Raw genomic sequence first — 16,580 nt, 5'->3', positions numbered from 1 at the left:
GGAAATCAACTTAACCTCTATGAACTTAATCTTTTTGCTCCATCCTTTTAAGCATCTGGAGTTATTCATTTTCTCTGGCATCCCACAAGAGAAAACACCCAACTTTTCTACTGACTGTAGCCCATTTTCCTATAGTCTATCTCTTCCTCAATATCAAGCCTCCTCTATCCACCCAAACATCCTCTTAGAGTAGACTTTAGATATTCCTGTTTTATTGAACCTGTTATTTCAGATTGTTCCAATAATGCATCTGTTATAGAATAAAAGCCTCACCTAATAGCTTAAGCTTTTAGGTTGAACAATTCCTTGAAATGGTATCAGAGCCTGTTTGACCAAGTGGTCTAGTGTTCAATCGTTATCACCCCCCATTATAATTAATTAAATTTCAGCACAAGGTATGGATGGGCCTGTGCTTTTCCACACTTCAAGCCCGATGGGCTTTTGCATGAGGAGGTGTGTTAGAGAATAAAAACCTATTCGGGGACCTCACCTAACAGCTGAAGATTTTAGGTTAAATGGTTCCTTGACAGCATCAATAGCTGAGCCAGCCGCCTTCATCATTTCTAAGGTGTCTCTCTCCACCTCTGAGACCATTTCCTTTAGAATAGACCCTCAAATCATTCAGATTCTTCCTCTAGCAAGAGCCCATGGTATGATAACCAATATTGTTCCCACTTCCAACAACTAAGTTTCTTTTTTTTTATCGATAACATCAAATTTTATAGAAAAAGACATAAGCTGATTGTACATAGAAATAAAGGTGTAAATGGTAAAAGGACAGTGAGAGACAAAATTCTTCTCTCTCCCTACACCCAAGTTCCTGATTTACAACTGTTCCCAGAACAATGTTTCTCTTCCCACCCCTTGTTTGGCTAAAGCATCAGCTACAGAATTAGCATATTGCTTTATCCAATTGAATGAGATTTCCATTTCTCTTGTCAACCACCTAAATTTCTTCTTTTCATTGCTATAATTCCACATCTTCATCTCTTCCCACAACTAAGTTCATTCAGTGGAAAAATGTAATAAGAAAAATTGTCTTATTTTATTATATTATTTGTACTCTTCAAAGTAAAGAACGAAGCAAGTTGGGAAGGAAATAACATTCAGATATGGCAGTAGAAATCACAAAATGTCTATTTGGTTTTGATAGTGTAATTGCAATGCAGGTCAAGCAAAGTATATGCAATACTTTAGTGATTGCCAAAGAGTTTCCAGAACACATCAACACACTCAACATGGTCCAGAACCCTGATTTATGAGGAAGCTAATGTATCTCTATTAATTCTTACTTGGAGGAAGACAAATCTAAATGAAGTGAGATTCCTTACTTTTTCTGCAGACCAAAGCTTAGGCATCTCCAGTTTTCCACTGAGTACATATGCATGAAAACCAGGACTTGCATTAAGGGTTGTATTCAGTTCCAAGCGAGCCACTTCAAATGAGAGTAGGTTGGCATTCCTATCACACTCATACCACCTCCCATTGTCATAAAGTGTAGCTTCTATAGTGAACTTTTCAAGCACACTTTCTTTAGGTGATCTTGAGTTATCAATCTTAACTTCAACCTGAATTTTGAACATAAAAAAGTATATATCATGAATGCTTCCATGCTAGGATATTATATAATCAATACATTGCATGTATCACAAATGTAGATCCAAGAAAAAAAAAATAAAACAGATCAATGAAACCTCTATTAAATTTGTAAAGAGTGATATAGATATATGGTACATGCTGGGCTGAAAATAGCCAGCAGATCTCAAAACAAAACCTGACTAAAGAGGCATTAATTGGAGAAATAAAAATAAGGGTCATTCACTGGATCAAGACCATGGAGGAACTCTCTTGCTTCGCTATAAATGAAGCAAGTAATATCACATGACAACCCAAGAGAATGGTTGGTGGAGAAGCATCATTTTCTATGACAGATGCAAGTAATATCACGTGGTTGCCCCCACCACATGGTTGTAGTCCTGGAAATCCAGGTGATTCAAGAACTGATGGTGCATTAAGAGGTCACGAGGGAGGCATCACCATCATCATCTAAGCCTTGTCCCAACTATATGGGGTCAGATAGAGATGACAAGGGAGACTCATAGGTAATTACTAGTTGGATGAAAACCATGGCTCCTAAGAAATGAAAGAATAGAAGCAAGATAGTTGGCCAATTACATGGAAGCAGAAGCTTTTTTTTTTTTGAAGATAAATAAAAAATAAAATTTTATTGAAAAGAAAAAGGTACAAAGAAGGTGACAAGAAATCACCCACAACAGAAAACAAAAAATAACAACCCAAAAAGCCAAATCCCTCCAATCCTAAAAAACAATCTTTATCCATACTCCTTACAGAATAAACAACTCTTGCTGTCAGGACCCACTCCCCTCAAGAACCCTGAAAAGCACCTTATTCGACCAAACAAACTTTAACAAACAACCTTTCTCCTCAAAATTCCTCCTAAGAATTTTCCTCATTCATCAAAGACTTCTTCTCTGATTCCCAAAACACTTTTCTTGCGAAATCATCCCCTCTTAAAAATGAAATCCCCAACAATTTGCTAACTTGGACTTCAGTTTCCACCATCATCCCCTCCTTAAAAATGAAATCCCCAAAAAGAAATCACCCACAGCAGAAGCTTTTTGGATACCCCAATCTGCAAACCCCTTTGCGCATTCACTAGCTGAAGAGGGAATGACGGAAAGACATTGATTTGGGAAGGCTATCCTTAAGTTAAAAACAAATATTATTTCTGGGTTTCATCTTTTGTACCTTATGAGTTGAGGGGTGATGAGAAATGGGCTGGCCTTTTGTAAAGAAATAAAATAGAAAGTATCACATATCATGCTGTAACATACTTTGTATATTTTTCATATGATCAATAATAAATTTTCAGTTACTGATAAGAAAACAGCCAGCAGCTTCCAACAATCAAAGCTCCCCTAACTAAATTAAATCCTACCTCCTAGGCAGACCATTGGATCCACCTAAAATAAGTAATGAACCTAGGTTCTAAGAATCATGCTTCCCTAATGGTATGGAGATGTAGCCATGGATTAGTGATTTTCCTTCCTTATCTATCAAATTACAACTTGGTAGCCTCCATCAATCTCCAACCTTGTGTATTACAATGAGACTACCAGTCTCAGATCATGAAGGACAATAGCTAAACCAGAAATGAGGTTCCTAATGCAACTAGAAATTCCACAAAAAAAAAAGAAAAAAAGAAAGGTGAACAGAAATGACTTATTACCAATCAATGAAAGAATATGTAAAAGCAAGTCCAAAATTGTATTGATATGACCAGATTTTTTTTTCGATAAATAGATATGATTGATGTCAGTTCTAGTCAAAATAGAGAGGAAACAAGAGAGAAACACAATTTGGTTGGGTGTGCCTAGATCTCACAACCCAGAATATATATATATAGTGTAAATGGACAATCTTGTCCTTACAAAAATGATAAAAATACAGCAGTGTACATGAATGATAAAGTACAACAAATAAAAGAAAGGTAAAATTACAATATTAACCCCCATCTTCTCTACACATCCCCTCAAGTTGATACCAAAGCAAGAGATTGGTCAATTGAAGATTGGATGACACATTAGGAAGAGTGATGTGACCTGCAGTGAGAAGATCTCTGATGAAGTGGCAATCCACCTTGATCTGTTTAGTCTGTTCGTGAAAGACTGGATTCAAGGCAATCTTGATTGCACTCATGTTATCAGCAAATAAAGTAAGGGCTGGATGATCAATGGCTAGGTCATGAGGAAGAGCCTTAAACGAGACGAGCTCACTGCAAACAGATGACATGGCATGATATTCAGCTTTAGTGGATGACTTGGAGTCTATCTGTTGCTTCTTACACTTCCAAGAAATGAGTGAATCACCCAAGAAAACACACCATCCAGTGGTAGACCATTTGGTGTCAGGGCAACCGACCCAATCAGCATAAGCAATCAACTAAGAGGATGAGAAGGACAAGAAAAAGAGTCCATGAGACAATATTCCTCTAATATATCTAATAATCTGAAGGACTGGAAAAATGAGGCTACCAAGGAGCAGACACAAACTGATTGACTATTCGGATGACATAGGATATATTTGGCTGGGTCGCGGCAAGATAGATGAGACTGCCAACAAGCTGACAATATAAGGTGGCGTCAAGAAGAAGTTCTCCGTCATCCCTATTGAGCCTCCGATTCAGTTGCAATGGGGTATCAACCTGCTTCAAATCAGAGAGAGTGGTCATCTTAATTAAGTCACTAGCATATTTCTCCTGGTTGACAAAACATCCCCTAGCACTTCAAGTAATCTCAAGACCAAAAAAGTAGGTCGCTAGACAAAGTTTCTTCATCTCGAAGGATTGGCTGAGAAGTTGCTTCAATTGATTGATCCCTTCCAAATCTTCACCAATAATAAGTATGTCGTTGACATATACTAGAAGAAGAGTCAAGCCTTGAGGATGCTTGAGAACAAAGAGAGAATCATCTGAGGAATTTTGTTGGAATCTTGCTTCAAGGATGACCCCACAGAATTTCTCAAACCAAGCTTCCAAAGCTTGTTTAAGTTCATATAAAGACTTCTTAAGTGAAAAGACTAAGTTAGGATCATCATGGTAGCGTGGTGGAGGTTTTATGTATACTATCTCATGGAGGTGCCCTTCAAGAAAGGCATTCTTTACATCCATCTAGTGAACAATTCATTGCTTAACAATAATGAAAGCAAGAAAAAGTTTAATGGTAGTCATTTTGGCAACCGGTGCAAAAGTCTCCTCATAGTCAATATCATGCTCCTGCTAGTATCCCTAAGCAACAAGGTGGGCTTTTATCTATCCAAGGTCCAGACTCCCATCTAAATTCAGCTTAACAAAGTATACCCAACAGCTACCAACAACGGAGGCATCTGCTGGAGGGGGGACAAGTTCCCAGGTTTCATTTTCCAATAGGGTCTGGATTTCAAAGTCCATAGCATCTTTACAATGCTCAACTGCTACAACCTGTTGGTAAGACTTTTGAATATCTGTGGAAGACAAAATAGCAGAAAGGGAGCAATGGGTTGCAAAAAATTCCATAGCAGTTAGGAGGATGAGAAAGAGGAACAACGTAAAGGAGTGGGAGTAGGAAGTGAAAGGTCACTTACATGAGGAGAAGAGGTGAATGGAATAAGGTCTAAAGATGACGGAGGAGCAGGCACTGAGTTAATGATGGAAGAGGAGGCATAGACATTTATGTAGCTGAATACTTCCTAAGGTAGACTTAAAGAGGTAGTATTGGAGGATCAAAATCACCTGTAGAAGCAAAGTATACAAAATAGAGAAGGATGGTGTAGGTAACTTAACAATGTGTTCAAAGGACAGATTTTCAAGAAAGATAACATTCTGAGATATGCAAAGATGATGAACTTTAGGAACATAGCAAAAAAAAGTCCCTTGTGTTCTAAACTCTAACCCATGAAAGAACACCTACCCGATTGAACAGTAAGCTTAATGCGCTCATGGGGAAGGAGATATACAAAACAAATTCAACCAAAGCCATGAAGCATAGAATAATTTGGTGAACAATGAAAGAGACAATAAAATAGTAATTTATTAACAAGAATTGAAGACGAAATGATATTAATGAGATGCACAGCAGTGTTGGTTGCCTCCACCCAAAAGGTAACAGGGACATGGGAGTTAGGCAAAAGGGATCTCACCATGCTCAAGATGTATTGGTTATTGTGTTCAGCAACTCTATTTTGTTGAGAGTTCCTAGGCAAGACCTTTGGGACAAAATACCATGCTTCTTTAGATATGTTTGGAACTCTCCATCCCCATCAAAATATTTGCCCCTTGAATCTGAGCGTAGTATGTGAATGGTGGCATTATGTTGGGTCATTACCATAGTATGAAAGTTCTGAAAGGTAGAAAGAACCTTTGATTTCTTGTGGAGAAAATAAACCCAGGTGTATCTAGTGCAGTCATCAATAAATAGCACAAAATATCTATAACCAAGTCTAGATATAATAAGAAACGACCAAACATCAGTACATCACTATGTATAACTTGATAAGGAACAGTAACATGCTCAAAAGAAGATAGAAAAGGAAAAATATGACTTCTTCTAAGACCACAAGTTATGCAAGATTTATTAATGTTCTTACAAACAGAAGAAGCTGTATGCAAGCAACCAGAAGCAAATAAATGATCCAAGTTCTTAGCATTTGTGTGGCCTAAACGTTTATGCCATAAATGCAAAACATCACTAGTAGAAAGAAAACAAGAAGTTGTAGAAGAGGGTCTTCTCAAACTCAAGAGCAAATGGCCTCCCAAGCCTACGCCCCTTCACTTCCCCAGTGTGTTGGTCCTATATAACACAATCATCACAAGCAAACAAAACCAATTTACCATCATTAACAAGCTGTCCCACATATATATGATTGGTTGTTAACTAGAGAATAAAGAAGGCTTTTGGGAGATGACTGAGAAGTAGAAAGAAAAAAATCATCATTACCAACAATTTTCAATGACTCACCACTAGTAGTTATAATCTGGTCATTAGAAAAGTAGGGTTTGGGAGTCTAACCAAAAGAGGCCCCAGTTATATGGTTTGAGGAAATCGAATCAATAATCCACATATGGTTAGGAGAGGGACAAGTGGTAGAGGACTCACCAAATAGGTTGGTAGCAAAAGAAACAGGTGAAATAGCTGAAGACATAAGCTGGCGTATCTTTTCTTTAATCAAAGTGCTAGAAGATTTCCCTTTTGGAACTTTAGTAAGGTAAGGAGTACCATCAAGGTGAACACTCTACAACTGTCTGAAGTGCCTTATGTTGATCTTTCTTGGGGGGCAAGTAGGGCATTTAGTGATAATATGCCCTTGTTGTTTACAGTGGGTACAGGAGTTCCCTTTCTTATAGTGAGAGGCCACATGCCCGAACTCCTTGCATTCATAACACTGAATCATGGAAAAGTCCTTCCTTTTTGGTTTGGTAGCTAGAAACACTGTGTCTAGGCCATATTCTCTCTTGCTGTCAAGAGATGACAGTGTGTACAGTCTAGTCTCCTCCCTTAGAAGTTTACCCAATGTAGTGTCCAAATCAGGCACACTTTCCCTACCGAGTATGTTCGACCTTATCATCTCATAATCTGGTCTAAGATGCATCAGAAAATGCATAATTTTCCTCTGATCAAAATGTTTTTTCATAGTCTTCACACAACAATCAGTTGTGATAGCTCCAAAATAAACAAGTTCATATTCAGTCCATAAATCCAACACAGTATTATTGGATATTTCTCTCCCCCTAAGTGTAGGAGAATATGTCCATTTCAATCAGATATTGCCTAGACATGTTTGACTTCCGATAAACTTTCTCTGGGTAGTCATACATCTACTTAGCAATTTTTAGATCCCTCATAGGAATGGATGCATCAACAGTAACCAAACTCAATATCCAAGAAATTATTTAGGCATTATTAATTTTCCATTGTTTCAGCCCTTTAGCAACTATGCTATCAAGGATGGTTGTGGTACCATCCAAATAACCCGACATACCCACTTTAACAAAAAATTGGAAATGAAATTTCCAAAGTGTGTAGTTTGTTCCATCAAACTTAACAAAAATGAAATCACTCCTTTTGGATCCCATATTCAGATAAGAAACCAAGAAAACAGCAAGAGTAACTGATAATACCCACCAAAGAACAGGAGGAATGCCTTAAAGTAAGACAGATAATCACCAGGATTCACTGAAGACCTTTGAGTAAGCAAGACAAGCCCAAGACTTGAGCTCGAATTAGTGATAGTCCAAAAAAGTAAACTGTAAGTAGCAGCCGCCCAAGTAAGAAGATCAAAATTTCACCACAACAAGAGTTGTTTATGGAGAAGAGAGATCAGGTCTAGGCGACACCAGATTTGAAGTTTGGCCTTGATCTGAACTCTCCCAAGAGAAACCTAATGAAACCTCTCTAGCCGATTACGCAACTCTGTCTGGACTGCAAGTAGGGCTGGTCAAAACAGTCCTACACTCTTCCACTGAAAGAAGAATATAGTAGATCCCAGTGGGAAAACGAGATTACTGGGTACAGAGAATATTAAACAATCAAGATACTGATCAGAGAGAGACCTGCTTTGATACTTCCAGTTGAACTTATATTGAAGTAATAAATCAAAAGGACAAAACTGGACCTTTTTTCCCTGACAATAGACTAAAACTCTAAATCACTCATACCTAAACCTAATCAATGAGATTTAAACAAAAATGCTAGACCTATGGGTAAGGCTGCAACTTGGGCCGGGTTGGCCCGAAAAAGTTGGGTTAGGTTGGGTCGGGTTGATGCTTGGGTTAGGGTTAGGGTTGAAATTCATGAACCCGACTTTACTTCGGGTTGAGTTAGGGTTGACCCCTTAGGCAACCCAAACCTGACTCTATGTACATGTCATATATAAATATATGTTATATGTAATATATAACATACATTGATTTGTTTAGATGCAAGATATTTGTATAGCCCCCACCACATAGTATCATGTATTTCTTTTAAGATAATCGATACACTTAATCCTAATCAGAAAGACTAAAACCTTAATAACATTATTTTATGTTTTTTGAAAATTTTATTCTTCATCTCCTTTCTGTTGTTTGTTGCCCATAAAAGATCTATCATAAGTCATAACTCATGATAAATTATAGTCATTTCTAACACTTGTATTTCTGAATTTTGTACTAAAAGAACAAAAAAAACGTCAACAAATAAATACTAATGAAACATAGGATTAATATATGTAGTGAAAGTTGAGTTAAGATCTAAAATCGAGAAATTCCATGAAGTTTTAAGGGATGGGAAGAAGGTTGGGTTGGGCCCAACCCGAAATTGACTTCGGATTGGGTTGGGTTGGGTTAGGGTTGAAGGAATTTAGTTAGGGTTAGGGTTAGGGTTGAGTTGGTCGGGTTGAAGGTCGGGTTGAGGTAGGGTTAGGGTCGGGGGTTTAGAACTCCAGGTTGGGCTAGGGTTGGCATCAACCCGACCTAACCCGGCCCGACTTGCAGCCCTACCTATGGGCATCTTAATATGTGGGGTCCATGTGGTTAAACTTTAACTTTGGCTGTTGACATTGTTGACAGTCCACATATTCCAACAATAAAAATATTTTTGATGAAGACCTTCTTCTGATCTGATCAGTTTGAGATTTTGAGGAATATTTTTGCAATCTTTAAATATTGACAAAGTTTTGGATCAATCCAATGGTGGGATCGAGAGAAACTAAGCTTGTAAGTTCTGTCCAGAAGCAGTGTTTTAAAAGTGAATGGTGTGGCTACCCGAACCGGTGTGTCTACACATGGCACAAGAGAAGTGCAAGAGCCTTTTAACATATGAGGCACAAGTACAAGGTGAGATTGCACCTTTTTGACATTGTTGACAGTCCACATATTCCAACAATAAAAATATGTTTGATGAAGGCCTTCTTCTGATCTGATCAGTTTGAGATTTTGAGGAATACTTTTGCAATCTTTAAATATTAACAAAGTTTTGGATCAATCCAATGGTGGGATCGAGAGAAACTAAGCTTGTAAGTTCTGTCCAGAAGCAGTGTTTTAAAAGTGAATGGTGTGGCTACCCGAACCAGTGTGTCTACACATGGCACAAGAGAAGTGCAAGAGCCTTTTAACATATGAGGCACAAGTACAAGGTGAGATTGCACCTTTTTGAAGCAAGGTGCAAAATTTTGAAAAAATAAGATCAAAATATCAAAAAGAAAATTAGGACTTGATCCCCTAAAGGGAATTATAAAAACCCGGGGTGGCTAGTAGCAATCAGTATACGTATTAGGCAAAACCTATGGTACATGAAGCAAAAAAACATGAACCAGTGATAAAATGACACATCATAGCTGACATCTTTAACGTTGTTGAAGTCTTGATGGTAAATATACCTTGTGAAATATGAACCAATGAAAAGTAAGTAGACCATGTGACATCTTTAACGTGATTGGTTGAAATTTTAGTTAACGTGTTGCAAATATTTGTTAATAAACCATAGTTGGGCTCTACATATTATTCTTCCATATCTTTCTAGTAAAATTTCAACAGTTAAAACTCCCTAGGCCCACATCCATTGAACTGCCTATCTTACAAGGCAAGGCCCACAAGTATTAAAAAGCCTGTGAAAATTTTTCAGTGACCAGAATCAACTTGCCCTTACATCCATTGGATGATGAGCCAAGGTTGCAAAACAGTAGCTCTCAATTAATCATCAGAAATAGAGCTATAGCAACCATGCCAATGGAAACTCAATCATGTTGAAACCAAATATCAAAATGCAGCTTTAACATAACAAAATCATTGTCGTGACACTGAATAGAAAATAAGGATAAATAGATGCATAGCAGTAAAAGCATCAAAATCCTGTAGTAATATGTGCCTCGTGTGTGAAGGCAAATGGAGTACAAACATCCCTTTGACTTATTTAAGTATAATTGTATAAGTGAAACTGGTTAAGATTCACTTTTCTAATCAACAACAAATAAATTTTCTTGAAATTAAGTATTCTTCTCAAAATAATATAAAGCATACCTGAATATCTGCACAAGAGAAATCTTCCACTAAACTTGATTTGAAAAAATAATCTGTGATGAACACCTGCATAACCAATTAATTCCTTCATTTTGTGATCATGAAAAACTACACAAGATAGAATTTAACAACATGGATAAAACGAGTATAGTTTGTATAGAGATATTGGGCTGGATGGACAAAACAATAGAGATTTCAGCTCTCAAAATCTTATCTTCTTCTTTATTCTCTTCCCTATCTTTCCTTGATTTCTTATATGAAATAATAGGTTAAAAGAAAACAGTGTTAAAATTGTAAAACAAAGCAAACCAACCTGTGGCTTAGCTAGAAGAAGCACATCACGATGAATACCAGATAACCACCAATGGTCTTGATCTTCAAGATAAGAACCATCACTCCACCTAACAACTTGAACAGCTAGTACATTTTTCTTGTCAGAGCCACATGGATGGCAGAAATCAGTGACTTCAAACTCTGCAGGGAGCCTACTATCCTGACTGTCCTAATTCATAAAATTGATGTTTTCTTGTTAATTCATCTGACAAAGGAAATAATAGAATTGTCATCAAAATTTTCATTATTGATTAATTTAAACAGCTATTTTTGGTCAAAAGCAACAAATCCAAATGAAGGATCAGAAACAAGTAGAAAGGTGATTGTTCAGTACAGTAGTACATTTGCATGTCAAATGATCCCTTAATGCATCTTGAAACTGTCATTTTCACTAATTGGTTTTGCATCTCCATTCAACTATCTATAAAATCTGTAGAGTCTTCCATAAATAAAGTATACAAAGATATATTATTAAATAACAAGCCAAGATGGGCTAATCTAAGAAATCAAGAAGGAAAGGAACATGCAAAGGAATTCCCAACCTGCTGAAGTTGCCAAATCCATAAATCAAGATTAGTGTAACAACCACTCTTCCAGGTTACTATAACAAACCTATAGTAAAAATCTAATAAAAAAATGTGGTGGAGTTACTAGTTACTAATTATTCAAATAAGAATACAAAAGGTTAGTGTAACAAAATCTAGGATCAGAAGCATAGCACCCATGTGAAAAATGGTCAGTATATTTGTTAACGACTTGCTTCTAATGCAAATTACACACCTATATCCAACAAGGATCCCATTTATCCAAACATGAAAGGCAGAATCAACAGCTTCAAAGTGCAACAAGATCCGACGACCTGTCAAATGCCAATCAATGTATGAATTTTTTTTAATCAATAATTGAAGACCAAAAAGAGCTTGTGACATACAAAGAAAAGCTAAAAAGGATTTAGAAGAGTGCAATGCAAATACAGTTAAGAAGACATAAAGCAAAAGAAAAGAACCCCAAGCACCAAGTGACTTTCGAGTTCAGATCAATCCAACAGTTTAAGATGAGTTTTCGACTTTGGAAGGAAAAAAAAAACATGAATTCTGGTGCCCTCTGTTGTTCAATTCTTTGCTTTTTTTTTTTGATGAATAATAATAAATTTATTGATTCAGAAGCAAATCTGTTGTTCAATTCTTTGTTGTTTACTGAAAGAAAACCCCACAGCAGATGAACAAACCCTCGATAGATCATCTATGGTGACTGCTTGGATTCTTACATGTCAAAACCTAATATGTAATTTTATGTAATTTTATGTAATTTTATGTAATTTTCAACATGATGTGATCCATTCTGTCCTTATTCTTGAATATTCTTGCATTCCTATCAACCCATAAACTCCACAATATCGCTGTCCTAATGTTGTACCACAACATTTTCTACCTTTTTGTATGGACAAGAGATTAGTTGAAAAGAAAATGGCTCACAAGCGTTTGAAGAGGGTGATCAAGTTGCCCCCAAAAAGGAGGAAGTGATTCCATAACTGAGGCACGACCGTGCAAATTGACAAGATAAGAAAAGGTGATTTTTACTCTCCCCACTTTTGAATCAGAGGACGCAAATGTGAGGAGATAAGAATTAATGATCTGAAGCTGCATCCAAGTAGAACACTTCTCCCTTTTGAGGAAAGGGAACTTTCCAAATGGCTTTAACTAGCAAAGGTTGGGTTGATGGATTGGTCTGATAAAATGTTTTTAAAATGAAGTCTAAGAATCACTTTAAGAGTTCTCACTTCTTGTGCATCAAGGAACTTTCCCAATATGATGGTATCATCCGTATATCATAGATGATACTATCGTATTTGATATGGTATGGTATGAAAACATTTTTTATCAATAGCAGTAACTTTATTAGAAAAGATATGGAAATTACAACCAGAATGGAGGGGTAAAAAGTCTTAACCTTCCCTGTCAAAACTGAAAACACATATTACAAGATAGCCCAAAAGAAATTTGTTCTTCCCACCCCCTGTTTAGCTAAAGTGTCAGCCATGGAGTACTCCTCTTGGCCCATTCAACCCTTATAATCATGTTCTGAGTTAGCTGATTAATTTTCTTTCTTTCATTTGAGAACTTCCACAGGCTGGACTCTTCCTTCTGCAACCATCTAACAGTCAACTGAGAGTCACCTTCCACCAGCAACTTACTAATATTCAACTGCTTAACTGCTAGGATTTCAGCTCTCAGTGAATCCCCCCAACCTAAAGGTCCTGAGAACATAGCAATAATTCGACCTTCTTCATCCCTGAAAATACCACCCATGCCTCAATGGCCTGGATTTCCTCCACTGCTACCATCAAAGTTCAATTTGATGAAACCCGAATCTGGTGGAGTCCAAACAAATCTAAGAGCAATGGACATGGGAGCTGACCGAGCCACTTCTTCCCAATTTCTAATGATGCCTCCTACTGAATAGGCTTCAAAGAGCTTCAAAGACTTGACCCAATGGGCCACCCTAACATATATAAGTTCTATGATGGCTTCCTTGCTTTTTTTCTTTTTTTCTTTTTCATGAAATAATCTTTGATTTCTTTCTTCTCAGACCGTCCAACAAACAGCAGCTCTAGCACATCTCCACAAGATTTTACCTCTCTTTTTTAAACCCCTCACTGATGTAGAGCTAAACAAGCTTTGCACACTTGAAGGGGAGGGCCACCTGCAACCAAATAGAGAAAAAAACCAACACCAGATATCTGAAACAAAAGGGAAAGAAACTAACAAGCGATAACACTTTCACCATTCTTCTTACATAAGATGCACCGGTGCAGGGATAAACACCAATTAGGCCTTTTCTTTTGAAGTATGTCACAAGTGTTACACTTTTTCTAGGATTGCTTCCCAGCAAAAAGCACCTACCCTAGGAGGGATTGGGCTACCCCAAACTTCCCGAACTAGAAAAGGAGACCCAGGTACCGGACTAGGCTGTGTCAGTGCTTTGAAAACAAAGGAACAAGAAAAGATACCCGAAGGAACAACAGACCAAACCCTAGAGTCCACACTGGAAGGTTCAAGAACTACCTCATCCAAGATCTTAAGCAAATACGAAATGGGTTCCAATTCAGAATCTCTAAGAGCCCTTCTAAGACCCAAGTTCCAACCAATAGCAGAATTAAACAAGGTAGCAAAGGTTGTTACTGGTTCAATTTTAAACCTAGACAGAGCAAACAAAGAGGGAAACTGCTCTTTCAAGGGAATATCTCCCACCCAAGTGTGTTCCCAAAAGTTTACAAACAAGCCAAAGCCAAGATCATACCTGAGGAAGGGAAGAAATGATTGAAGGATGGCATGGATCGCCTTCCACGGAGAAGCTCTTGAAGCCCTAGATGATAGTCCTGAATCCCAACCAGTTGCCTCTTGCCCATGAATACTTAGGATTATTGTAGCCTACAGGTTCTCCCTTTCTTTGGACCACCTCCATAACATTTCCCTAAAAGAGCTTCATTCTTCTTCTGCAGATTTCCCAACCCCAGTCCCCCTTCACTTTTAGATCTTGTAACTAGATCCCACCTAACTCTATGGTCCCTTTTCTCCTCCCTGGGTTCCCATAAGAAGTCCCTCATTAGTTTTTCCAACACCCTACAGACTCCTTCAGGAATTCTGAACACAGACAGGAAATAGATTGGAAGGTTTGCCAATGTTGACTTAATCAGGGTTATCCTACCCCCCAGAGACAGGTAGTTCTTCCAAGAAGCTAACCTTTTAGTGAATCTGTCAATCACCGGATTCCAAAAGCTCATTTTTCTAGGATTATCCCCTAAAGGAAGCCCTAGATATTTCAGTGGCCATTGAGCTATCTCACAACCTAACACTCGGGCCCTTTCCTCCACCTCTCCAACACTCATATTAATACCAATCACACAGCTCTTACCAAGGTTTACTTTGAGGTTGGTCATTTGTTCAAACACCTTAATCACCAACTTCAAGTTGCTCATCCATCTAGTCTCATCTCCATCACAAAACAGAATTGTGTCATCTACAAATTGTAGGTGAGTGACCGGAACCTTATCCCTCCCCACTCTCTAACCACTGATCATACTTCTTGAATCTGCCCTCTCAATAAGCCTCCCTAACACTTCAGCAATTAGGGTAAAGAGGAAGGGGGAGAGAGGGTCCCTTTGCCTAATACCCCAAACAGCTAGAAAATGATCCACCACCTTGTCATTCACTAACACAGAATAATGGCAAGTCCCGATGCACCCTTTTATCCACTTACACCATCTTTGCCCAAATCCAAAGGACTCTAAAACTTCCAACAACAAAGACCAATCAACCAGATCATATGCCTACTCCAGATCCAGCTTACACACCAGCCCTTTCTCACCTCTACTTCTATAATCTTCCACACTCTCATTTGCAATTAAGATTTGGTCCAGAATTTGTCTATTCATCAAAAGGCACCTTGATTGTGGGAAATAATTGAGGGGAGCAACTCTCTAATTCTTCTGGATAACACCTTAGCAATGATCTTGTAGAAGCTATTAACCAAACTGATGGGTCTGAACTCTTTAGGGTGACAAGCCCCCTCCTTCTTCGGGATTAAAGCAATAAAAGTAGAATTCAGGCCCGGGTTTATCACACCTCTTTCAAAGAAATCTGAGAACACGACTTGAATGTCTGCCTTAATTATCTCCCAGCAATCTTGATAAAAGGCCATCGTGAAACTTAAAAGATTAAGTAGTGGAGATGGAGGTGGAAAAAGGATTAGGAACAGTAACATTAATGGAGAATGCATGTTGAACAAAATAACCAGGGGGAATGTGGTTGAAGGTTAGAGATCATTGCTTGGTACAATGGTTAAAATCTTGGGCCAAAAAGCATGAGGATGGGGTTCAAGTCTGAAAGGGGACTTCATGAAAAAATGCTAGAGTTTAGATATGTATATAATCCATCTGTCTGAAGACCCTGGATAGCCTAGACTGTTAGACAGTATATATGCCCTCAGCTCCAAGCCTCCAACTGATGTATTGTACATATCTTTAGCAGGTTTATATTTCTTGTATTTTGATGTTATTCCTGATTTTGTGATTGGGATGTTAAGGGGCAATCCTGATCTTGTATTTTCTTAAGGGGTGATTCCTCATCACCTATTGCTTTGGATTGCCATATCATTGTTTTTTATTAATGAATTATTTTTATTTATTATCAAAAAAAGTTAGCTTGACATCCTTTTCTTTCTTCACCAATAAAATCTAATTACAAAGTAAGTTTATAGAGTGCACAAATGTTTGCCAAGTTACAAGATCTGATTACAGTTTTAGGCCATCTGGATGGAGGCATAAAAAAAATTGCAAGATGCCTGATAGAGTTCATTTAGAAACAAATGCTCCAAAAAATGAAGAAGCATAAAAAGATTAGACCTGTGTAATAAATAATTAGCAACTTTTACCAACACAATCCTAGTCATCATACCCTCCCATTCTTTAGGGATGTGGAAGCATGTCCTGTAGCATCCAGTAGGGTTGTCTGCAGGAACATATGGAGGATCAAGTGGGAAAGGATATACAACATTTGTGTAAATCGGTCGATCAAAACCATGCATCTGCCAGTTGGAAGGGACTGTTCCAGAGAAACAAAAATGTAAGATTACATGAAAGCATGTTTCAGAAGAACATATATTTAAAAAGTAATTACTGAATTAGATATAG

General features: G+C 37.7%; 1 protein-coding gene across 2 annotated transcripts in view; it reads right to left on the bottom strand.

The window, feature by feature from the left end:
• Window positions 1–16,580, bottom strand: part of LOC104611315 (glycoside hydrolase family 2 protein) — a 44,060-nt gene that overhangs the window by 13,033 nt on the left and 14,447 nt on the right. For both annotated transcript variants that reach the window (XM_010278318.2, XM_010278319.3), the window contains exons 4-8: window positions 16,345–16,491; window positions 11,669–11,747; window positions 10,869–11,052; window positions 10,556–10,621; window positions 1,332–1,568 (exon numbers count right to left, since the gene is read on the bottom strand). In XM_010278318.2, coding sequence (XP_010276620.1) covers window positions 1,332–1,568; window positions 10,556–10,621; window positions 10,869–11,052; window positions 11,669–11,747; window positions 16,345–16,491 — 713 coding nt within the window. The remainder of the gene's footprint in view (window positions 1–1,331; window positions 1,569–10,555; window positions 10,622–10,868; window positions 11,053–11,668; window positions 11,748–16,344; window positions 16,492–16,580) is intronic.

This window comes from Nelumbo nucifera, chromosome 7, assembly GCF_055504915.1.
Source record: "Nelumbo nucifera cultivar China Antique chromosome 7, China Antique-T2T, whole genome shotgun sequence".
Taxonomy (NCBI): domain Eukaryota; kingdom Viridiplantae; phylum Streptophyta; class Magnoliopsida; order Proteales; family Nelumbonaceae; genus Nelumbo; species Nelumbo nucifera.
The sequence above is the reverse complement of the archived record's forward strand: the minus strand, read 5'-3'. Positions and strand labels throughout refer to the sequence as shown.